This window comes from Rhinoraja longicauda, chromosome 11 (assembly GCF_053455715.1).
Source record: "Rhinoraja longicauda isolate Sanriku21f chromosome 11, sRhiLon1.1, whole genome shotgun sequence".
NCBI lineage: Eukaryota > Metazoa > Chordata > Chondrichthyes > Rajiformes > Arhynchobatidae > Rhinoraja > Rhinoraja longicauda.
Window position 1 is genome coordinate 14,892,048 of NC_135963.1, and position 24,113 is coordinate 14,916,160.

General features: G+C 44.6%; 2 protein-coding genes across 4 annotated transcripts in view; one reads left to right on the plus strand and one right to left on the minus strand.

The window, feature by feature from the left end:
• med8 (mediator complex subunit 8) lies at positions 1-18,553 on the minus strand. Of its 3 annotated transcripts, none has more exons than XM_078408306.1 (7): positions 18,443-18,553; positions 14,381-14,502; positions 13,409-13,553; positions 10,309-10,449; positions 7,942-8,029; positions 5,023-5,256; positions 1-3,284 (listed from the first exon to the last, which is right to left on the minus strand). In XM_078408306.1, the coding sequence occupies exons 1-7, from the start codon at positions 18,446-18,448 to the stop codon at positions 3,223-3,225; spliced, it is 798 nt and encodes a 265-aa protein (XP_078264432.1). In that variant the 5' UTR covers positions 18,449-18,553; the 3' UTR covers positions 1-3,222. The 3 variants fall into 3 exon arrangements, with proteins under 3 accessions (XP_078264432.1, XP_078264431.1, XP_078264434.1); XM_078408305.1 differs by lacking the exon at positions 18,443-18,553 and adding an exon at positions 15,297-18,145; XM_078408308.1 differs by lacking the exon at positions 18,443-18,553 and adding an exon at positions 15,938-16,452.
• Positions 18,554-18,775: 222 nt separating this feature from the next.
• The window catches only part of szt2 (SZT2 subunit of KICSTOR complex), a 188,464-nt gene continuing 183,126 nt past the window's right edge, over positions 18,776-24,113 (plus strand). The window contains exons 1-2 of the mRNA XM_078408309.1: positions 18,776-18,919; positions 22,389-22,514. Of these exons, the coding sequence (XP_078264435.1) occupies positions 18,893-18,919; positions 22,389-22,514 (153 nt within the window). The 5' untranslated portion in view covers positions 18,776-18,892. The remainder of the gene's footprint in view (positions 18,920-22,388; positions 22,515-24,113) is intronic.

The window sequence follows — 24,113 nt, forward strand, 5'->3', positions numbered from 1 at the left end:
TAACCTACATACCTGTACGTCTTTGGAGTGTGGGAGGAAACCGAAGATATCGGAGAAAACCCACGCAGGTCACGGGGAGAACGTACAAACTCCGTACAGACAGCACCCGTAGTCAGGATCGAACCTGAGTCTCCGGCGCTGCATTCATTGTAAGGCAGCAACTCTACCGCTGCGCCACCGTGCCGCACAACCCAAATTATGGCCATTTATCACAGCGTAAGTCAAAAGTTTTCTCCTGATATCTGTTTGAGAGTATTAACAGACAGCTCCAGCACCCAACGATTTACGGATTGCATAATTTAATTATTCATCTTTCACATAGGACTGTTAAAATCACTAAGCAACTCTTTTCTAGACACTGGTAGTGGAACTTGTAATTATTAAGAGCATTCAATCTAAAACGCTGAGACTTTTAATATATTACCAGACGCATTTTACTGGATTACATTCTGGCCTTGATCCCAATCAAAGCATACCTTCAGAGACTTGAACACAAAACACTGGACCAACATTACAATAACGCAATGCCCTGAACAAGTTATCCTCCCTTCAGCTCTGGATCACCTAAACAAGGACTCCTATTTAATGGACTATTGCTCGTCTTTAATACCACAATCATATCCAAACTTGTCTCCAAAATCCTGGACCTAGAAATCAGCAACCCCGCAAGGATGCATTCTCAGTCCCCTACCATACCGCCTATGTGCTCATGGTTGTGTGCAAAATTCAGCTCTAACCCCAGCAATAAGTTTGACACCACTGTGGTGGTCCGAATCACAAACAATAAGACAGTGCTGGAAAGAGATAGTAACCTTAGTGACATGGTGTCGGGGCAAGTTTTCTGGCAAAGGAGCTAATTATCAATTTCAGAGAATGTGATGGAGTACACACGTCAATCAGCATCAATGGTGGAAATGGTTAAGCGTAAGAAGGAACTGCAGATGCTGGTTTAAACCGTACTCAAAAAGCTGGAGTAACTCAGCAGGGTAGGCAGCATCTCTGGAGAGAAGGAATGGGTGACGTTTCGTATCTGAAGGGACGCGACCCGAAACGTGACCCATTCCTTCTCTCCAGAGATGCTGCCTGTCGCGTTGTTACTCCAGCTTTTTGTGTCTATCTTCGTGGAAATGGTTAAGAGCCTCAAGTTCCTTGGCGATATTATTACCAACGATCTGTCGTGGACCTGACACAGGTACAGCTTCTTCCCCTCTATTATCAGGCTTCTCAGCGGTCCATCCATCCATAGACACAAAATGTAAGTGTAAGAAGGAACTGCAGATGCTGGTTTAAACCGTAGACTCAAAAAGCTGGAGTCACTCAGTGGGACAGCCAGAATCTCTGGAGAGAAGGAATGGGTGACGTTTCGGTCGAGACCCTTCTAAACCTGGTCTTTCCATAAACTGGGGTACAGTCCAATTCACCTCAACCCTTTGCAGACATTGGATTTTATCTATGGAACTGTTGTGCCGCAATGCTAACAACTATATCCTGTATCGCCTCTTCTCTCCTTGTCTCACGACCTTTTGTCTTTTCGTCTCTGACCTTTGTCCAACCATTTGCCATTCATCCCCCACGTCACCAATCACTTGTCCTGGCCCCAACTCTCTTCCAACTTTCCCCACCCTAGTACAGTCAGTCTGATGAAGGATCCCAACCCGAAATGTCGCCTATCCATGTTCTCCAGAGATGTTGCCTTACCCGCTGAGTTACTCCAGTCTGTATTTGTCTGCTGTTCCTTGTGTCTATCCCTGTGGAAGTCCTTATTTCCAATTATTTTAGAACATTCATTACATGTATTACTTGTAAGTTTTGATTGAATGTAATGGAAATCTTGCACATTGCATCAAAAAAATTGTAGATGCTTGAAATCTAAAATAACAAATTAGGCAGCATCGGTGGAATGGAAAACTTAACATTTTCTCACTGGGATTCTTTGTCAGAACTGAGAGAGGAACAAGGTAGACACAAAATGCTGGAGTAACTAAGCAGGACAGACAACATCTCCGGAAAGAAGGAATGGGTGAGGTTTTGGGTCGAGACCCTTCTTCAGACTCTGAGTCTGAGAGAGGAACAAATTGGTCTGGACAGCAGAGAGGGCAGTGAAAAGTAATCAATTATCTACATTACTGATGCTTATTAGGATAGGGATGGTTTAATCTATTTGGCTTTATGTGAATACGCACCAGCACACACAGAACCTGGAAGAGAGGTTGGGTCAGGACAAGCAATTGGTGGATACAGGTGAGGTGAGGGAAGTGTGAAAATAAAAGTATTTTATTAAGCCAATGGTTACATACTTTATACAAATGTATCCAACAACATTGGATGGTAGAGTTTAAAAAAAAAGACAAATATAAATAAGAATCAATTTTAAAAGCTGGAGGAAACATTACCTTAATAGGTATTAAATCATAATTAGTGGATTATACCTTTAAGATAGCATTAAAATGAAAACAATGTTTGACATGATACAAAACAGCTGTGCAGAAAACATATTTAAGTAAATCTTTGGACACATATGTACTATCGAACCATTCCAAACTGCTGAAATGACAGTAAAGATAATTAATTATCAATGTATCTCTAGAATAGAGATGGGCAGCACGGTAGCGCAGCGGTAGAGTTGCTGCCTTAGCGCTTGCAGCACCGGAGACACGGGTTCGATCCCGACTACGGGTACTGTCTATACGGAGTTTGTACGTTCTCCCCGTGGGAGAACTCTCTGAGAACTTCGGTTTCCTCCCACACTCCAAAGACATACAGGTCTGCAGGTTAATTGGCTTGGGTTTGTATACATGGTATAAGTGTAAATGGTCCCTGGTGTGTGTTGGCTTGTTAACCTTGCGGGGATCGCTGGTCGGTGCGGACTCGGTGGGCCGAAGGGCCTGTGCCTGTTTCTGCGCTGTATCTACACACTAAGCTAATATCACTTGGAACCCGGAGATTTATTGATCATTGGGATGCGATGAACAAAAAGGAAAGCTATTCACTGAATGTTTCTTGTAAGAATCTTTTTAAAGTTCAGCAGTGCTTTCATGTGTGTTGTATTTAATATCAATGTACCACCTCGAGTGAAGTGTACTACAATGAATGAATCAAGTTTCATGAATATACAAATGCTTAACTTTTAAAGAGCCTTCAAACTATCAATAACGTTAACATTCATCTCAGTTTGTTCCTTGCACTATATGCGTTGTTATGACAATGTCCATGGCTCAGGGCTCATCGCTGATATGGATGCATTGCAGACTTGATGTTGGTTTTTATGGTACTTGGCATTTTACCTGGAAAAAAAGAGAAGATATAAAACTGAAGGGGAGCACTTTTATACTTCTAGTGTAAGAAAATAACTACAGGTGCTGGTACAAATCGAAGGTATTTAGTTCACTCAGCAGGTCAGGCAGCATCTCAGGAGAGAAAGAATGGGTGACGTTTCAGGTCGAGACCCTTCTTCAGTCTGAAGAAGGGTCTCGACCCAAAAGCCAATGGAATGTTGGCCTTCGTAACAAGAGGAGTTGAGTATAGGAGCAAAGAGGTCCTTCTACAGTTCTACCGGGCCCTGGTGAGACCGCACCTGGAGTACTGTGTGCAGTTTTGGTCTCCAAATTTGAGGAAGGATATTCTTGCTATGGAGGGCGTGCAGCGTAGGTTCACTAGGTTAATTCCCGGAATGGCGGGACTGTCGTATGTTGAAAGGCTGGAGCGATTGGGCTTGTATACACTGGAATTTAGAAGGATGAGGGGGGGATCTTATTGAAACATAAGATAATTAGGGGATTGGACACATTAGAGGCAGATAACATGTTCCCAATGTTGGGGGAGTCCAGAACAAGGGGCCACAGTTTGAGAATAAGGGGTAGGCCATTTAGAACGGAGATGAGGAAGAACTTTTTCAGTCAGAGGGTGGTGAAGGTGTGGAATTCTCTGCCTCAGAAGGCAGTGGAGGCCAGTTCGTTGGATGCTTTCAAGAGAGAGCTGGATAGAGCTCTTAAGGATAGCGGAGTGAGGGGGTATGGGGAGAAGGCAGGAACGGGGTACTGATTGAGAGTGATCAGCCATGATCGCATTGAATGGCGGTGCTGGCTCGAAGGGCTGAATGGCCTACTCCTGCACCTATTGTCTATTGTCATTCTTTCTCTCCTGAGATGCTGCCTGACCTGCTGAGTTACTCCAGCATTTTGTGAAATAAATACTTTTATACTTCTAATCGGACTCGCAGAAAGTACAGGATGTGAAATCCATTATCTGCGATAATTATCCAGCATCCTTCATAATCAATAAATATATTTTATGATTTTGTAATTTTGACACAAAACATATTGTAATCTCTATCAATGACAAATGCAAGAACTGAATTTAATTCTGCAAAGTAATTCAGTTCCAGATTGAATTCACAAAACAAGGGGAATAGAACATTTGAATGGTAATAGAGCATTTGAATTGATAAATAATAAAAATAGAAAATGCCCACTTCCTTCTTGCCATATCCTGTAAATTCTTTGCCCTTTTAAGAACATTTGTTGCACATTTTGACAGGCTTACTCTATATATTTCACTATTTTTTTGATATCTTAAGTGTATTCCCATTTGTAAAAGAATGTTCCAACCAACTTCCATTTTTACCCCCCTTAGCCTTTTTATTTAAACCGTTAACTTGTATTGGAACTGCTTAGTGAAGAACAATTCACCTGTACTGAGCCAATTTCACTCAGATAGTTATTATTCAATGTTGTTAAAGCCTACATGTATTACATTATCAGAGCAGAATTAAAATGCTTATATTTAAAGTGAGAATACAGCCCCAAAATGCAATTTCTGGGCTTCAAATTCCTTTTGGATAATCAGAGATCACCAAAATAAGTATATCAATTTTGGGATGATGCAACGGAAGTTTTCTTGACGATGAGTAAAGGTTTTGAGTTATACTAATAAAGCTTCACAAAGACACAAATAACCATGTTTTGGCAACAGTACAACTTTCTACCAACACAATAGATGGGAATACTGATATGTACTGCTTACCTGGCTGCGATGGAACTTGGCCAGGCATTCCCGGCTGGCTTGGGCCACCTTGAATTGTCACCTGGGACAGGGTTGGACCTCCCTGCAGGCCACCACCTGGAACAGATTGACCTGCAGCCACTGGGCCAACTTGGGGCTGTCTGATTGGTTTTGATAATCCTTTTCCAAATCCAATTGCTGCCACGAGAGCATTGGTATCAGCTGGGTTGAAGGTCTGCTTGTTCTGTCGCAAGGCTAAAAGAAGCATTGCAAGTTCAAATGCTGCAAGTTCGTACCAATATTAAATTCCTCTACAATGTTAGAGTTGACCAGATCTTGCTGGCCGGGACCTCATTTTCCTGGAATCCCTTCCTAGGGCTCAGTCTGCAGGGTAACAGAGCCTCTAGTGATGCAGTGAGGAGGCTCCATACGTCATATAAAAAGTCACTAGACCAAGTGGATCCGTTGGGGCCCAAACCTCTCCTTCATTGGTGCAGCACCCTCTCCTCCCCCCCTCCCTCCCGGGCGATGCAAAGTCCCGCGGCCGAGCCGCACCAGGTGATGTAAAGTCCCGCGGCCGAGCCGTGCGCAGCTAAGTCCCGCGGCCGAGCCGCACCAGCGATGAAAAGCCCCGCGGCCGAGCCGCACCGGGCGATGTTAGGCCCCGCGGCCGAGCCGCACCCCGCGCCATGAGGAAGAGACCTAAAAGAGAAAGGTTTCCCCCACCCCCCCCACACCACCACCCCCCACACATACACAACCAAAAAAAAAAAAACATCCCAAAACCGACACAAAAAAAAAAAAAGGAAAAAAAGACAGACTGCTAGCGAGCCGCAGCCGTTAGGCGCCGCCACTTCCTCACCCATGATTCACTGAAGGCAGAGCTTGAATGGAGAATGACAAGAATTAATTGCCAATATTTAGCCCAAGTACTGAGGGTCTGAATTTACCAAATTATCATCCATGACACCATACAGACTTTTTCTCAGTAACTAACTAAGATGCTCAGAGATGCAACAGGGCACAAATGACACATTTTCAAAGATTCCACTGTTCTAGCTATCCCGCTTATCATAACCATGTGGATGGTTGATATAAAATATAGGCATCAGGTTTGAATTTAGGATCAACATGACTAGCGGAATAATCTGATTCTTCTGCTTGGAGTGGCACAGCGGCGCAGCGATAGAGTTGCTGCCTTAGAAACATAGACATAGAAAATAGGTGCAGGAGTAGGCCATTCGGCCCTTCGAGCCTGCACCGCCATTCAATATGATCATGGCTGATCATCCAGCTCAGTAGCCTGTACCTGCCTTCTCTCCATACCCCCTGATCCCTTTAGCAAAAAGGGCCACATCTAACTCCCTCTTAAATACAGCCAATGAACTGGCCTCAACTACCTTCTGTGGCAGAGAATTCCACAGACTCACCACTCTGTGTGAAGAAATGTTTTCTCATCTCGGTCCTAAAAGACTTCCCCCTTATCCTTAAGCTGTGACCCCTGGTTCTGGACTCCCCCAACATCGGGAACAATCTTCCCGCATCTAGCCTCTCCAACCCCTTAAGAATTTTATATGTTTCTATAAAATCCCCCCTCAGTCTTCTAAATTCCAGCGAGTACAAGCCCAGTCTATCCAGTCTTTCCTCATATGTAAGTCCCGCCATCCCAGGGATCAATCTGGTGAACCTTCTCTGTACTCCCTCTAAGGCAAGAACGTCTTTCCTCAGGTTAGGAGACCAAAACTGCACACAATACTCCAGGTGCGGTCTCACCAAGGCCCTGTACAACTGCAGCAGAACCTCCCTGCTCCCAAACTCAAATCCTCTTGCTATGAATGCCAACATACCATTCGCTTTCTTCACTGCCTGCTGCACCTGCATGCTTGCTTTCAATGACTGGTGCACCATGACACCCAGGTCACGTTGCATCTCCCCTTCTCCCAATCGGTCACCATTCAGGTAATACTCTGCTTTCCTGTTCTTGCCGCCAAAGTGGATAACCTCACATTTATCCACATTATATTGCATCTGCCATGCATTTGCCCACTCGCCTAATCTATCCAAGTCACTCTGCAGCCTCCTAGCATCCTCCTCGCAGCTAACACTGCCACCCAGCTTCGTGTCATCCGCAAACTTAGAGATGTTGCATTCAATTCCCTCGTCCAAATCATTAATATACACTGTAAATAACTGGGGTCCCAGCACTGAGCCTTGCGGTACCCCACTAGTCACTGCCTCCGAAAAGGACCCGTTTATCCCTACTCTTTGCTTCCTGTCCGCCAACCAATTTTCTATCCGCCTCAACACTGAACCCTCAATACCGTGTGCTTTAAGTTTGTACACCAATCTCCTATGTGGGACCTTGTCGAAGGCGTTCTGAAAGTCCAGATATAACACATCGACTGGTTCTCCCTTATCCACTCTACTAGTTACATCCTCGAAAAATTCTATAAGATTCGTCAGACATGATTTGCCTTTGGTAAATCCATGCTGACTTTGTCCGATGATTTCACCACTTTCCAAATGTGATGCTATCACATCTTTAATAACTGAAAGCACCTTAAAGCACCACAAACCCAGGTTCGATCCTGACTACAGGTGCTGTCTGTATGGAGTTTGCATGTTCTCCCTGTGACCATGTGGGCTTTCTCCGAGTACTCCGGTTTCCTCCCATAATCCCAAAGTATCTCAGCTTTGTAGGTTAATTGGCTTCTGTAATTTTGTCCCTTGCGTGAAGGATGTGAAACTGGGATAATATAGAACTCGTGTACGGATGATCGCTGGTCGGTGCAGAATCAGTGGGCCAAATGACCTGTTTCCATGCTGGATCTCTAAACTATGCTGTTAATGATGTGGCGGTTAGATTTCAGAGCACTTTTAAAAATTTATTAGAAAATTGCACTTGAACAATTATGAAGTATTGCTTTGTTTGTTGTGTACCTCCACTCTCAGACTCCCGCTCTTCACGGGTGTTGTTGAGTTTGTCAAGTAGGTTGCCGCACATTTTGTTCATAGTCTGAACATATTTCTGTAACGGCAGAAATAAATGAGTAAAACGGTTGAAACATTACAATAGACAATAGGTGCAGGAGGAGGCCATTCGGCCCAAGCCAGCACCGCCATTCAATGTGATCATGGCTGATCATTCTCAATCAGTATCCCGTTCCTGCCTTCTCCCCATAACCCCTGACTCCGCTATCCTTAAGAGCTCTATCTAGCTCTCTCTTGAATGCATTCAGAGGATTGGCCTCCACTGCCTTATGAGGCAGTGAATTCCACAGATTTACAACTCTGAATGAAAAAGTTTTTCCTCATCTCCGTTCTAAATGGCCGATCCCTTATTCTTAAACTGTGGCCCCTGGTTCTGGACTCTTCCAACATTGGGAACACGTTTCCTGCCTCTAACGTGTCCAACCCCTTAATAATCTTATATGTTTCGATAAGACCCCCTCTCATCCTTCTAAATTCCAGTGTATACAAGCATAGCCGCTCCAGTCTTTCAACATATGACAGTCCCGCCATTCCGGGAATTAACCTAGTAAACCTACGCTGCACGCCCTCAATAGCAGGAATATCCTTCCTCAAATTTGGAGACCAAAACTGCACACAGTACTCCAGGTGCAGTCTCACTAGGGCCCTGTACAACTGCAGAAGGACCTCTTTGCTCCTATACTCAACTCCTCTTGTTAGGAAGGCCAACATTCCATTGGCTTTCTTCACTGCCTGCTGTACCTGCATGCTTCCTTTCAGTGACTGATGCACTAGGACACCCAGATCTCGTTGTACGTCCCCTTTTCCTAACTTGACACCATTCAGATAATAATCTGCCTTGAGACTGCCAAAAAGGTGGTAATTGGCTTTTCTGCAGTGCTTTATATTTTAACCCCGTCTTAATTAATGTAGTTATATAGTTTTGCACTTAAATTTAATATTTACTCATTACAGTTCCACCACTGATTTTCTGGCACTTTTGGTTGCAGAGCTTTGGTGGTTTTTCCAGCCGGCCAAGGAAGTTGGCTATGGGGATATCTGTGCTGGCTCCAGCTGGGCTGGAGTTCCAGAGCCCCGGCCGCGGGTTGCATATTCAACCCATTGATCGGCCATGGAAGTCCCGATGAGGTTGAGATTGGCTGCCTTGCCCAGCTTAGGTGCCACATTTTCGTGGAGACCCAAGGCATGGGGGATTTCTCGCGGAACTCCTAGCGACCTCTCGCGGCCGAATTGACAAATTGCAATTACCGACTGTTTTGCAGAAAAATGTGAGGCGAAATCGGAATGGCGGAAATGAAATAAGAAAGCGGAAACTTTCCGGCAAAGTTGGAAGGGGTGCATTATTGTTTCTAAGTATCCTTCTTTAATAGATTCTAGCCTTTCCCTGAGAATTGATATTGCATAGTTTAAAAACTTTCTCTTCCTGCATTCCTGAAGATGAAGGTTACAGTTGCTACCTCCAAATTTGCAGGGACAGTTCTGGAATATATGGTTTAAAAGATGATAACCAGTGCACTTGTTATCTCTTTAGTGATCACTTTCAAAACTTTGGGATGTAGGTCCTGGGATTTTGAGCAAAACACAAAGTGCTAGAGTAACTCAGCGGGTCAGGCAGCATCTGTGGAGGGAATGGATAGGTGATACTTCAGATCAGGACCCTTCTTCAAACTGCTTGTAGTAGGGTAGGAGAAAACTGTAAAATAAATATAGTGGTGGAAGTTTGTTTTACTTAAGATTCCAACATCTGCAATTCGGTGTGTTTCCAGATTCTGGGATTTATTGGTTTTCATTTCAATTAATTTCTCCATTACTATTTTCCATTTAACTAATGGTAATTTCAGTCCCTCACTTACTCTTGACATGTTGTTCCCCATTAATTCCTGAAATTGCATTCCTTCTTCCTTGAAGATGGACGTCGAATGTATATAGAACAGGGATACTTTGTAGAAGATTATAAAATGATGAGAAGCACAGATAGGGTACACAGTCTGAATCTTCTTCCAAGGATAGAAATGTAAAATGCAAGAGTTTTATGGTGAGAGGAGGGAGTTTAAAGGAGATCAGCAGGGCATGTCTTTTTTACTCAGGGAATGGTCGGTCTGGAACACACTGCCATGGGTGGTGGTAGAAGCAGATGCGATAGTGGTGTTTAGGACATTTTTAGAAAGGTACATGAACATGCAGGATATGAATCACGTACAGGCAGGAGTTGGTTTAATATGGCATCTTGTTGACACAGACATCGTGGGCTGAAGTGCCCGTTCCTGTGCTGCACTCACGCATGTTAAACATTTCCGAATGAAAACGATGCTGTACCTGAGCCACGTCAGGTGCCAGGCGTGCTGCCTCTGCACTCAGCTGCTTTTCCTGTTCTTCGACTTCTGGATCTGGTTTAGTTCGGAGATGATCTGGAACCACCTCGTGACTGAAAACTGGAACTCGACCCTCTGTTAGTTTCTATGAAAGAAAGGCATGAATCAGCAGACAAGGTTATAATCACTGAAACATTTCGAAACCTTGTAATTCCATAAGAATAAAAAGGTGCAGTTTAAGTTTTGAAAGAAAATCAATACTTCTCTCCAAAAGTATACAAAGTTATTTAATCAGAACAAAATTCTTCATAGGTTGCTGAGAGAAATGATGGTAGAAGTCGCAGAGTTACTGGTCATATGCCTCTAAGCCTCCAGAGAATTACAAGCGATGTGCCCTTTTCTGGAGAATTGCAAGTGATGTACCCTTGTTCAAGAAAGATTATAAACATAAACACAAGAACCATTGGTCAATCTGTCTAACTTCAGTGGTGGGAAAGCTGTTGAAGATAATAACCTGAGAAAACATGAGCAGATACCCAGAAAATAAATAAATAGCAGCAAAGATTTATTAAAGACAAATGACATGTGACACAATTAAAATAGTTTCACTATTAGGCTTCCTTCCTTAAACTGTTTTCCGGTACATTGATTTCTGTACTGGTTCTTACATTCTTGATGAACTCAAAAATGTCATGCCTTTTACAGCCAGCTTCTGCCCTGCGTCTGACGTCTTAATGTGGTTCCTTTCTTCTGCTTCCTTTCTGGATGTCTCTATCTCTAAGTCAGGGAATAGCTGACTGACAAATATCCATTAAAACCCATAGACACTCACAAGTATTTTGGTTATACTTTGTGACTTTCACTCCGAGGCAGAGCCTTTGAGGAGTCTCATATATTTCTGTCGCATCTTTGCTCGTATCCCCTTTCCTCCAGAACAAGGCAAGGGCAGAGCAATTCAGCACAGGAACAGGCCCTTCTGCCCACACTGTGCCAAACATGATGCCAAGACCAACCCTTATCCGCTTGCACATAATGCATATCTCTCCATTCTCTGCGTATCCAAGTGTTTATTCAAACGTCCCTTAAATGTCACTATCGTATCTACCTCCACCACCGCCCTTTGCAGCGGGTTCTGGGGACTCACCGCCCTCTACGCAACAAAACCTGCTGACACATATCCGCTAAACTTTGGCTCTCTCGCCTTAAAGCTCTGCCCTAGAGTATTTAAAATTTCCATCTCTGGAAATAGGCTCTGCCTGCCTACTCGACCGATGGGTCTCTTAATTTTATATATCTCTCTCAGGTATCCCCGCAACAGAGAAAGCGTAATGGTTGCTCACATTTCTAGGGTGCTGCTCGAGTACTGAATATGTGCCAAAGTACTTTGCATTGAGAGCAATAGAGGTGAATTTTAAGTCGCTACTATTCTAGATACAATTTCCTTTCTAAAATATTGTTTGGATTTATAAATCACTTAATTGTAAATAAATAATTAATTTAGCTACACGGAGTTGGCTCACCACTTGATATTTTTCACCTTGAAATATAATGAGAACCTTTGATAATTTATAGAAAGTGCTTCACTGTGAACATAATTAATTATCGTAGCTGGGCTGTATGAATTTGTAAGATTAAAAGGTAAAGTCATAAATTTCAATGCAGCCATTTGTGGAAGCTATCATGAGGTAAAATATCGTAACCTAGATAATTTTACACAGCCTGCATACAGAGTGAACACCAAAATCAGTCTCAATTTTCCCTGCGTTAGATCGCTAACAAGCAGCATTTCCTCCCACCTCCCAAAGAACTCAAAGATTTTTAATATGTATAAGAAGAAACTGCAGATGCTGGTTTAAACCGAATATAGACACAAACTGCTGATTTCTCCAACTTCAAGTAACCCCTGCATTCCCTCTCTCTCCATCCTTCCACCAGCCAAGTCACGGCAGCTTTTCATTCTTACCTAGCAAACAGCTAACAATGGCCTGTGTCCTTTATCATTGTTACTTTTTTGCATGTTTTTCATTCATTTGTTCCATATCTGTCTACATTAAAAAATAGGTGCAGGAGTAGGCCATTCGGCCCTTTCAGCCAGCATCGCCATTTAATATGATCATGGCTGATTATTTAAAATCAGTACTCCATTCCTGTTTTTCCCCCCATATCCCTTGATTCTTTCAGCCCAAAGAGCTAAATCTAACAATCATCATTGTCTATATCTCTAGTTTCCCTTTCCCATGACTTTCAGTCTGAAGGGCCTCGACCCAAAACGTCACCCATTCCTTCTCTCGAGATGCTGCCTGTCCCACAGTTACTCCAGCATTTTATGTCTAGCTAAGGTTTTAAAAAAGCATTTTGTAACATCATGCCTTACTGAGATACTTATCAGGATCAAAATTCCTCCCGAAACACTCAGCAGCACTTGTGAAGAGAGACAGTTACATTTTCAGCTCAGTGTTTAATGAAAGTTCATTGAGCTGAAAGATTAACCATCTTTTTTGCATAAATCTTGCATGACATGCTGTGCTTATTTCTTGAATTATCTGTTTTTATATGTAAGACTCAGTATGTTGCTTTGTGTCACGTCTTCCCTTTCCTGCTTGAACTGGATGAATGTCAAAGTTATGAAGACAAATAACTTTTTTTACTCTTGTTATTAAGACATCATCAACCCATCCTATTTCCTTGGTCATTCTCTTGCTTTCACTGTCATATCGTTTTCCACGATACTCCTTTTTTGAAACATAATATAACTCCCCCTGTAAATTAATTGTTAAGTATTGAAGAATTCTGGTAGTAAACGCAGAATACAGAGGGAATTCAACTGGCTCTGCAATACTCAGCTCATTGCAGATAGTCAATAGACAATACACAATAGGTGCAGGAGGAGGCCATTCGGCCCTTCGAACCAGCACCGCCATTCAATGTGATCATGGCTGATCATTCACAATCAGTACTCCATTCCTGCCCTCTCCCCATACCCCCCGACTCTGCTATCATTAAGAGCTCTATCTTACCCATTCTATTGCACAAGGAGACCTAGGTCAGAGAAATCCAAGCATTGCTGAAATAATGTGGTAGTTGTAATTGGATTCATGACATACCATCAATTCATCATCACGGTCAGGAGAGAGCAGCAATGGGATGATGACCTGATTTCTTAGAATCGGTGTTTTATCATTCCTTAGGAGCTTGTTCAAGGTGTTCAGCTGCCCAGATACCAGGGCAAAGTTGTCCAAGACTGAGGGCCTGTAGAACAGTTGCAAGTCAGGTAAGGCTAAAGCAGCTGCAGCAAAACTTTACAGCTGATACGATGTACATCGCAATTTGGAAAGAACATGGCAAAGGTTTTTTTTTAACGTAGTCGTAATCGGAATGAGAGACGGGATCGAAATAAGTTTATTTTGGACTTGAGCTTGTCAGGGAGCAGTGTGCCATAGTCAGGACACATAGTAAGAGAAGGAACAACTGATATAAGCAAGTAGCAGTCACGATGATATTCAAACATATTGATGCTTACAAATAGTAATCAATTTTAAGATCACAAGGTGCAGCAGTGCAAGCCAGAACCCTCCTGTATGGGGAACAGCAGCTGCATGGTCACAGCGGGTAGCAGACATCATTTGAAAACTGATCTCCAATAGATAAGAATCATTACTGTTGATGTTACATTTTGCAACATAGTTCTTGCTTACACAATGGCTCTAATATAAATTATATACCTACTGACTATCACTTGCAACTCCTTTAACAGAATTCAGGCAAGGAACCCTCCCCTTCTCAATATTCAATGACGAAAAGTAAGGTTTTGTGGCCCCCTTGCAAAAAATGAAGAGAGAAGGAAGGACAAACATAAAAGCCACATCCAAGATATGCCGACTTCTGCCTGGGTGATCAGTAATAAATATGCCAATATGCGGGTTTTGCATATTTAAACCCACTGGAGGTCTTCAAGCTGGTTTGCAGATTTCTAAATTTTAAGGGGATATTTTCAAACAGACATTGAAGGAATTTGTATGTCAAAAAATATTTGCAATTGAGAGAGAAGGGAGCATGCTTTCCAATGGGCATCATACCAGTTCATTCGGTCAAATTCATTCTCTAATTTCAGGATGAAAGAGGCCAAAGAGTTCTTCAGATCAGCCACACGACTGATAATTGCATCCACTGATGACTCCAACTGCTTTTCTTCTTGTGGCTGTGAAAAGTGAACATTTAATTTTCAATCGCATGTTGCATTTTGACAGGTTTCATTCCAGAGGTGAAAAAAGGACAACTCTGTAGTTTGGCAGCATTTTTGTAATAGTGACATCCAGGAGTTTAGATTTAGAGATACAGCGCAGAAACATGCCCTTCGGCCCACCGGGTCCGCGCGGCCCAGCGATCCCCGCACACTAACACTATCCTACACCCAATAGGGACAATTTTTGCATTTGCCCAGCTAATTAACCTACATACCTGTACGTCTTTGGAGTGTGGGAGGAAACCGAAGATCTCGGAGAAAACCCACGCAGGTCAGAACGGGGAGAACGTACAAACTCCGTACAGACGGCGGCCATAGTCAGGATCGAACCTGAGTCTGCATTCGCTGTAAGGCAGCAACTCTACCGCTGCGCACCGTTCTGATAATCCAAGCTGTATCTAAACATTGAATTCAAAATCCATTCGTAGGGCTGTACAGCGTGGAAACATGCCCTGCTGCCCAGCCTGTCCACCAAGTTGCCTAACTGACTGAGTCCCACTTCCCTGCATCTGGTCCACTTCCATCCAAACCTTTCCTATCCATGTATATGTCCGTGTATTTAAATGCCGCAATTGTAGCAGCCTCTACAACTCTTCCCCCAACCCCCCCCCCCCCTCCAAAGTTTATAAAATCATGAGGGGCATAGATAAGATGAAATAGTTAGTCTTTTCCCCAAATGGTAGGGGTGTCTGAAACAAGAGGATGTTGGCTTAAGGCGAAAGGAATTTTTTTTAGAATGAGCTACGTACCTCTATACCCGTGAGTGCCAAATGCTTCCAGATGTAGCAACATAACAATGCTATCAAATAGTTTTTCATGTTGGTCAAAGATTTTGTAAGGATGCCCATTTTTCATTCTCACTTCCATTAATAACTCCAATCATGTCTAATACAACTTGCGATACTTTTATCCCTCTGTCGCATTCATAGATGCCAAACAAATGTAACTTCTGCAATACTTCTGATATGGCAATTTAAGAGATTACCATGTCATTAGTCTCATTTTGTTGCCGCCCCTGTACGAAGACAGTTGGGTGTAATGTTACATTCTGATGCTACTACCGATGAAGATGAAAGTTTCAATCCACTGGTCATAGCCCTGCAATCAAAAAACAACCCTCCACCTAATTCCTGCCACTAAACCTATTTGGAAGCCAGTGGCTAGCTTACACTAGGTACCATGTACTCAACTTTCCAGACTAGCCTACAATACAGGACTTTGTCAAAGGCCATGCTAAAGGCAACATCCAGTGCCCTGTCAACAATCCCCTTGGCGACCTCTTAAAATAAAAACACTAATAAATTTGTGGGGCATGAAATAGCCTTAATCATTTATTGCCTGTCCAAATGCTGGTGCATAGTGCCTCTCGGAACCCCCTCCATTTTCTTACCCACGACTGACGTCAGGCTCACCGGCCTGTAGTTCCCTGTAGGTAGTGGGAGCCTGCTCCCATTAATGAATGGTTAAAGATTGATTGAGGGGAATTGCTTTGGATAATGTGTCTGCTAGGAACTGGGGAAAGGGTTTGGTGAGTCCATGTCTCTTCAATATAGTGTGCAGCCGGAACATCAAAAACAGGAGCAGGAATAGCCATCTGGCCCCTTCAAATCTACTCTACCATTCTTCGCAATCATGACTGGTCATCTATTCTCAAATACCATTTTCTTCCACCATCTTCCTGTCTCATGACTCCCTCAATATTGCGATAGAAACATTAGGCGAGAAATAGTATTGGGTAGACTGAAGGCTGATAAATCCCCAGGGCCTGATGGTCTGCATCCCAGCGTACTCAAGGAGGTGGCTCTAGAAATCGTGATGCATTGGTGACCATTTTCCAATGTTCAATAGATACAGGATCAGTTCCTGTGGATTGGAGGTTAGCTAATGTTATCCCACTTTTCAAGAAAGGAGCTAGAGAGAAAACGGGGAATTATAGACCAGTTAGCCTGTCATCGGTGGTGGGGAAGATGCTGGAGTCAATTATTAAAGAGGTAATAATGGCGCATTTGGATAGCAGTAAAAGGATTGGTCCTAGTCAGCATGGATTTATGAAGGGAAATTCCCGCTTGACTAATCCTCTGGAATTTTTTGAGGATGTGGCACGTAAAATGGATGAAGGAGAACCAGTGGATGTAGTGTATCTAGACTTTCAGAAAGCCTTTGATAAGGACCCACACAGGAGGTTGGTGAGCAAAATTAGAGCACATGGTATTGGGGGTAGGGTATTGACATGGATAGAGAATTGGTTGGCAGACAGGAAGCAAAGAGTAGGAATAAAAGGGTCCTTTTCAGAATGGCAGGCAGTGGCAAGTGGAGTGCCGCAAGGCTTGGTGCTGGGGCCGCAACTATTTACAATATATATTAATGATTTGGATGATGGAATTAGAAGTAACACTAGCATGTTTTGCAGATGACACAAAGCTGGTTGGCAGTGTGAACTGCGAAGAGGATGTTAGGAGGGTGACTTGGACAGGTTGAGTGAGTGGGCAGATGCATGGCAGATGCAGTATAATGTAGATCAATATGAAGCTATCCACTGGCAGCAAAAACAAAGAGGCAGATTATTATCTCAATGGTGTCAGATTAGGTAAAGGGGAGGTAAATACAGGCTAACGTGTCATCGTCCAGGTCAATCAGACCTCGTTCACCATTCGGTGGCCGGTATTTGGGACAACTGGTGACTGAAGGTGCTATCTATCATGTATGAAGGTAGTTGAAATTTACAAGTCGTCCTTAAATACAGGAAAGGTGCTGGAAGACTGGAGGGTGGCAAATGTGCCTCTTTTCAAGAAGGGCTGCAGATAAAATGCTGGGTGTGTGCTTTAGGCCAGTGTGTTTACCATCTGCAGCTGGAAAGTTATTAGAGTATTCTGAGGGATAGATTATACAGGGATTTGGGTAGGCAACGGCTGATTACATAGAAACATTAAAAATAGGTGCAGGAGGAGGCCATTTGGCCCTTCGAGTCAGCACCGCCATTCATTGTGATCACGGCTGATCATCCACAATCAGTAACCTGTGCCTGCCTTCTCCCCATATTCCTTAATTCCACTAGCCCCTAGAGCTCTAACTCTCTTTTAAATTCATCCAGTGATTTGGCCTCCACTGCCCTCTGTGGCAGAGATTTCCACAAATTCACAACTCTGGGTGAAAAAGTTTCTTCTCACCTCAGTTTTAAATGGCCTCCCCTTTATTCTTAGACTGTGTCCCCTGGTTCTGGACTCTCCCAACATTGGGACCATTTTTCCTGAATCTAGCCTGTCCAGTCCTTTTATAATTTTATACGTCTCCGTAAGATCTCTCATCCTTCTAAACTGCAGTGAATACAAGCTCAGTCATTCCAATCTTTCCTCATGACAGTCCCGCCAACCCAGGGATTAACCTCATGAACCTATGCTGTGCCACTGCCTCAACATCAAGGATGTCCTTCCTCAAATTAGGAGACGAAAAATGGAAACAATACTTCAGATGTGGTCTCACCAGGGCCCTGCACAACTGCTGAAGGACCTCTTTGCTCCTATACTCAAATCCTCTCGTTATGAAGGCCAACATGCCATTAGTTTTCTTCACTGCCTGCTGTACCTACACGCTTACTTTCAGTGACTGGGGGGGGGGGGGGGGGGGGGACGACGACTCAACGTCCGAACCAAGCTCTCGCCCACTGGCATCGTGAGTTATTGGCCTGAGCTGGGGCTGAGTTACTGTCATGTTGTTGGCGCTGGCTGCTATGAATGAATGAACGTTGATGTTGTCGCCGCCGCTCTCAGATTTCGTCCAGTTCATCAGAATGCAACGACCGAGACCGCTGCAGACGGGTGAATGTCCCTCCCCCGCCTGTTCCGCATCACCCGGGGGCACAGCAGCGAGGGGGTTTCCGCGACCGCCGCCATCTCACCTGCATCGTCGCCACCGCCCCGCACAGCACAGCCGGAAGTCAGGGCCGCCCCGCACAGCACAGCACAGCCGGAAGTCAGCGCCGCCCCGCACAGCACAGCCGGAAGTCAGGGTCGCCCCGCACAGCCAGAAGTCAGCGCCGCCCCGCACAGCACAGCCAGAAGTCAGCGCCGCCCCGCACAGCACAGCCAGAAGTCAGCGCCGCCCCGCACAGCACAGCCGGAAGTCAGCGCCGCCCCGCACACCACAGCCGGAAGTCAGCGCCGCCCCGCACAGCACAGCCGGAAGTCAGTGCCCACTCCGCTTCCGCCTCGGGGGTCAGAGGTCAGGCGGCCGCGGCTCCTCACGGCAGCAGCAGCAGCAGCAGCTCAGCGCAGCGCGGCGCGGAACGCGGGCGGACGGACGGACCGGCGAGCGGGCGGAGGTCCCGGCATGAGAACGGCCACCGAGCATGTCCGGCGGCGAGAGAGACTCGGAGGTTAGTTTGAACCCGAGCCTGGGGCGGTGGTGGGTGGGAGGGAGCTGTCAGCGGTGTGTAAACATTGGCTGTGCGCTGTGTCTGCACGGCAGCTGCACTCACTGGGCGGCGGGGCCGGGAGGGTGCAGGGTGCAGCTGGCACGGCGGGGTAAAGGGGTAGTATGTACACATGGTGGGCACAGGGTGCACAGGTTAATAGGGGCAGTATACAGGGTGGGCACAGGGTAATGGGGGCAGTGTACAGGGTGGGCACAGGATGTACACCTGGCGTGTCTTGGTTGGAAGAGGTGCAGGGTGTACACATGGTGTGTGCACAGGGTGGAGTGGACCACTGTACACAGGGTGGAGGGAGCCGTGTGTATACATGATATGCACAGCGTGGAAGTGGCACAGGGTGTACACATGGTGTGTACAGGTTGGAAGAGGCTCCGGGTGTGCACATGGAATACACAGGGCGGAGGGGGCAGTGTACAGAGGGTTTAGGGGGGGCACAGGGTATACACATAGGTGGCACAGGGAGGTGGGGCACAAGGCATACACAGGGTGTACCCAGGGTGGAGTGGGTACAGTGAGTTCACATAGTATGCACATGGTGGAGGGGCACAGCGTGTAGACATGGTATACACAGGGTGGAAGGTCCGTAGGGTGTACCCATGGTACGCACAGGGTGGAGGGGCCATAGGGTGGGCACAAGGTGTGCACAGGGTGGAGGGACAATGTACATGGGGTGGAAGGGCCAAGGTAAAGACCGGGTGGAGGGACATGAATCATAGAGCAGGGTGAGGTGGTGGTCATGATGTGTCCTGAGTGGGGTTGGAGAGCTGTGCACTGGTTTGGTGGGCATGGTGCATACAGGATAGCGAGGCACAGTATATGGAGGGCTAGAACTGTCATGTGCAAGGATGCAGAGGCAGTGAATGGAGTGGGTGTGTGGAGGAGGTAGCATCCAGGGTAAGGGTGCAGAGGCAGTGCACAGATGGCAAGGTGAGAGACATGGTCCAAGTGTGCTCAGTGTGGAGGCTATGTTGCCCGTGTGCTTGGTACAGTGCGGGTAAGGTGTCCTGTGTCCATAAGATGGAAGTGACATCGTGGTGTGCAGAGTCTGTATTTCTTGGATGTGGACAATAGACAATAGGTGCAGGAGTAGGCCATTCGGCCCTTCGAGCCAGCACCACCATTCAATGTGATCATGGCTGATCATTCTCAATCAGTGTCCCGTTCCTGCCTTCTCCCCATACCCCCTGACTCCGCTATCCTTAAGATCTCTCTCTTGAATGCATTCAGAGAATTGGCCTCCACTGCCTTCTGAGGCACAGAATTCCACAGATTTACAACTCTCTGACTGAAAAGGTTTTTCTTCATCTCCGTTCTAAATGGCCTACCCCTTATTCAAACTGGAGGGGGACATTTTCTCTGGTGGGAGCAGATAGGTTACAGTTCTGTTCCCTGGGCGTTGGGGGTGGCATGGTTCCTGTATTCCTTCAGCATATGGGGCATGATGGCTGTGTACCCAGACATTGTGCGTGGGGCTGAATGTTTCCTATGTTCTATACTTTTTTCTGAGTTTATTCAGTACCCTATTTTTGGCTGCCTAATTGAAGTTCTCTTGGAAATCTAGATGAATAATACCTTCTGCATTACCCTTATTTACCTTTACAAAATTCATTATTCGAGATGTAAAATTTTATCTTTAAAGTCTTCTGCTGACTACTGATTGTTATATATTTTTCTACATCATCTATTCTCTTTTGTGGGGATTTCATTATATTCTTTACACATGTTAATTCACTGATTTCCTCGAATATTAGTCAATTAACTTTCACATTTAGAAGTAAACAATAATGATGTCCAGCATGTAGGTATTAAGAGGGCTACATTATGCGAACACAAAATAAGGGTCAGTTTAGAGATACAGCTTCGAAACAGGCCCTTCGGCCCACTGAGTCTGTGCCAACCTGCGATCCGTGCACACTAACACTGCACATGTTAGGGACAATTTACAATTATACCAAGCCAATTAGCCTACAAACTATATCTTTGGAGTCTGGGAGGAAACCGGAGAAAACCCACGCTGGTCACAGGGAGAACGTACAAACTCCGTACATGCAGCCCCGTAGCCAGGATCAAACCCGGGTCTGGTGCTGTAAGACAGCAACTCTACTGCTGCGCCACCATGCTGCCCATTTTGAAGTAAAAATCTGATGCGAGGCTGGCACAGTGATGCAGCTATACGATTGCTGTCTCTTTCTTTACCTGTTTTTGATCACGATTTATGGTGCTGTCACTGGAGTTTGCATGTTCTGCCTGTCAGCATGTGTGGTGGTGGGTGCACAGAGCGAGCTGCTGGAGGAGGTAGTTGGGGCAAGTACTATCACAAAATTTAAGAAACATTTAAACAGGTACATGGATAGGAAGGTTGAGAGGGATAATGGCCAAATGCAGGCAGGTGGGACTAATGTCGATGGGACATGTTGGTTGGTGTGGGCAAGTTGGGCTGAATGGTCTGTTTCCCCACTGTATGACTCTATGACTGAAGTTAGGAAAAGATAGTGGCTGAGCACTTCAACCCCCTCTCCCACTCCCAGTCTGGCCTTTCTGTCATGGGCCTCCTCCAGTGCTATAGTGAGGCCCACTGGAAATTGGAGGAACAGCACCTCATATTTTGCTTGGTCAGCTTGCAGCCCAGCGGTATGAAAATTGACTTCTCCAACTTTAGATAGTTCCTCTGTCCCTCTCTTCCACTCCCCCTTCCCAGTTCTCCCACTGTCTTCCTGTCTCCACCTATATCCTTTCTTTGTCCCCCCCTGACATCAGTCTGAAGAAGGGTCTCGGCCCGAAACGTCACCCATTCCCTCTCTCCTAGATCCTGCCTGCTGAGTTACTCTAGCATTTTGTGATACCTTCGAAGTTAGGAAAAGGGTCGACACTGTGGCACAGCGGTAGAGTTGCTGCCGTGCAGTGCCAGAGACTTGTGTTCAATCCTGACTACGGGTGCTGTCTGTGTGAGTTTGTCCGTTCTCCCTGTGAGTGCGTGGGTTTTCTCTGGGTGCTCCGGTTTCCTCCCACATCCCAAAGACGTGCAGGTTTGTAGGTTAGTTGGTTTTGGTAAAAATTGTATATTGTCCCTGGTGTGCTAGTGTACGAGGTGCTAGTGCTAGAGTATAGGGTGATTGCTGGTCGGCGTGGACTCGGATATCTAAAAAAGGTTTGTGGTTAACGGATGGTTGTAATTCAGAATGATCTTCTGCAAGTATCACTTGATTCTAGGTCGATTGTTAATTTTCATTTCCTTTTATATGCAAGGATATTGAGTGAAGCTGGGTAACAAATAAACAATGGCTTCATTGAATGATGGCAAAAGTGGGATTTAATGACCCTTTCTGCTCCAGAGTTTTAGTGGGACTTCATGTGCTCTCAGAGATTTTCTTGTGTTGTCGGATATTTATGTGTATTATTATATTTTTCCTAGGTGGAAGAAGCAGGACAGGTTTTCCTGCTTATGAAGAAGGAATATCGGATATCCCGTAACGTGAGACTAGCTTGGTTTCTCAGCAAGCTCAATCAAAACATTCGCCCAATGTCGCAGTTAGAGCTCGTGAGTGAAAGGACTGGGAATGCACGTGGGGGGATTCGGGGATTTGTTCCAAAAAAAAGTGAAACCAGACATTATTTTTACCTGCCTCTAGCAATCTGGGCATGTTTTTTTCTACCCTTAAGATCAGCTGCATCAGGAACTGAAACGATCTCGATATGCATGCTCAGTATCACATACTCACAAAACCTAAAAGTAGAATCAGTGGAAACCAGTGCTATTTTTGTACTCAAAAAGATGCTGATACGCGTTAATTAAAAAATCAACAATTCTTTGCCATCAATATAACCCCATCTTCTGATTTAATTTTATGGTCAATCAGCTTCTAATGTTATGAGTTTAGTTTATTGTCATGTGTACTGAAGTACATTGAAAAGCTTTTGTTGCGTGCTAACCTGCCAGCGGCAAGACAATACATGATTACAATCGAGTCTTCCACACTGTACAGATACATGATAAAGGGAATAACGCGACTCACACTTCATACAAGATAAAGTCCAGTAAAGTAATGTAATAAACAATTAACTAAACCATATAAAACAACACGTTAAATCTTGAACATTATTAAAATACTATATACTAAAATAATTTACCAAAACACATTTTTGAGCAGATTTAACTTTTTAGAATGTCTTATTGGTGCATACCGACTCAACATAGCCTGAAGAAGGGTCTCAACCCGAAACGTCACCCATTCCTTCTCTCCAGAGATACTGCCTGTCCCGCTGAGTTACTCCAGCTTTTTGTGTCTACGGTTTAAACCAGCATCTGCAGTTCCTTCTTACACATTTTGTCTGCTTCAACAACAAAAAAAACACTGTTTGAAACTAAATTTATAGTAATACAAATTTCAAATTGGCTACTTGATTAGAAAAATGGTAATTTCTATTGTAAATTCATTTCATTGTGTGATATGCAAAACTTTGTTAATCTCTTCACTCAGAATTCCAAGAGGGGTCTCTATTAGTGAGAAATATAATCGGTGTCAGAGCAGAACATATATCGTGAAAAAAGGATATACCAGGAACTGCAGATGCTGGAATCTTGAGCAAACAAAAAGTATTGTAATAACTCAGCGGGTCAGGCAGCATCTGTGGAGGGAATGGACAGGTGGCATTTCGGATCTGGACTGATTATATAATATAATCCAATTGTTCGAAAATCCAGATGGCTCACTATGTGATTCGCTTGCTTCTGTATCCCATGATCTCTTTAAACTTGTTGGGGCTCTGTTTTCAGCATTTCAAAGTGTGTTGGGGTATTGCTGGAAGTAAAATAGCTTGAAAAATCTGCCAGTCAGACACTGCCAAAGTCCTGTGGATGCCAGAGTTTAACTATATATTGTAAACTTTTGCATTAAACAATCATAAGACATAGGGGCAGAATTAGACTATTCAGCCCATTAAGTCTGGAACACCATTCGATCGTGGCTGATCTATTTTACCCATTCTTCTGCCTTCTCCCCGTAACATTTGATGCCCTTTTCTCATCAAGAACCTATCAATCTCTACTTTGAAAACACCCAAGGTCTTGGCCTCCACAGCCATCTGTAGCAGTGAATTCCATCCTCTGGTTAAAGAAACTCCTCCTCGTCTGCATTCT

Excerpts from the sequence above, each read along its gene's own strand:
- med8 (XM_078408305.1), bottom strand. The coding sequence starts at position 15,395 with ATGGGCATCCTTACAAAATCTTTGACCAACATGAAAAACTATTTGATA. Across the intron at positions 14,503-15,296 it reads TGGCACTCACGGGTATAGAG|CCACAAGAAGAAAAGCAGTT; the intron begins GTACGTAGCTCA and ends CACTTTTCACAG. Across the intron at positions 5,257-7,941 it reads GCGGGAGTCTGAGAGTGGAG|CCTTGCGACAGAACAAGCAG; the intron begins GTACACAACAAA and ends TGCTTCTTTTAG.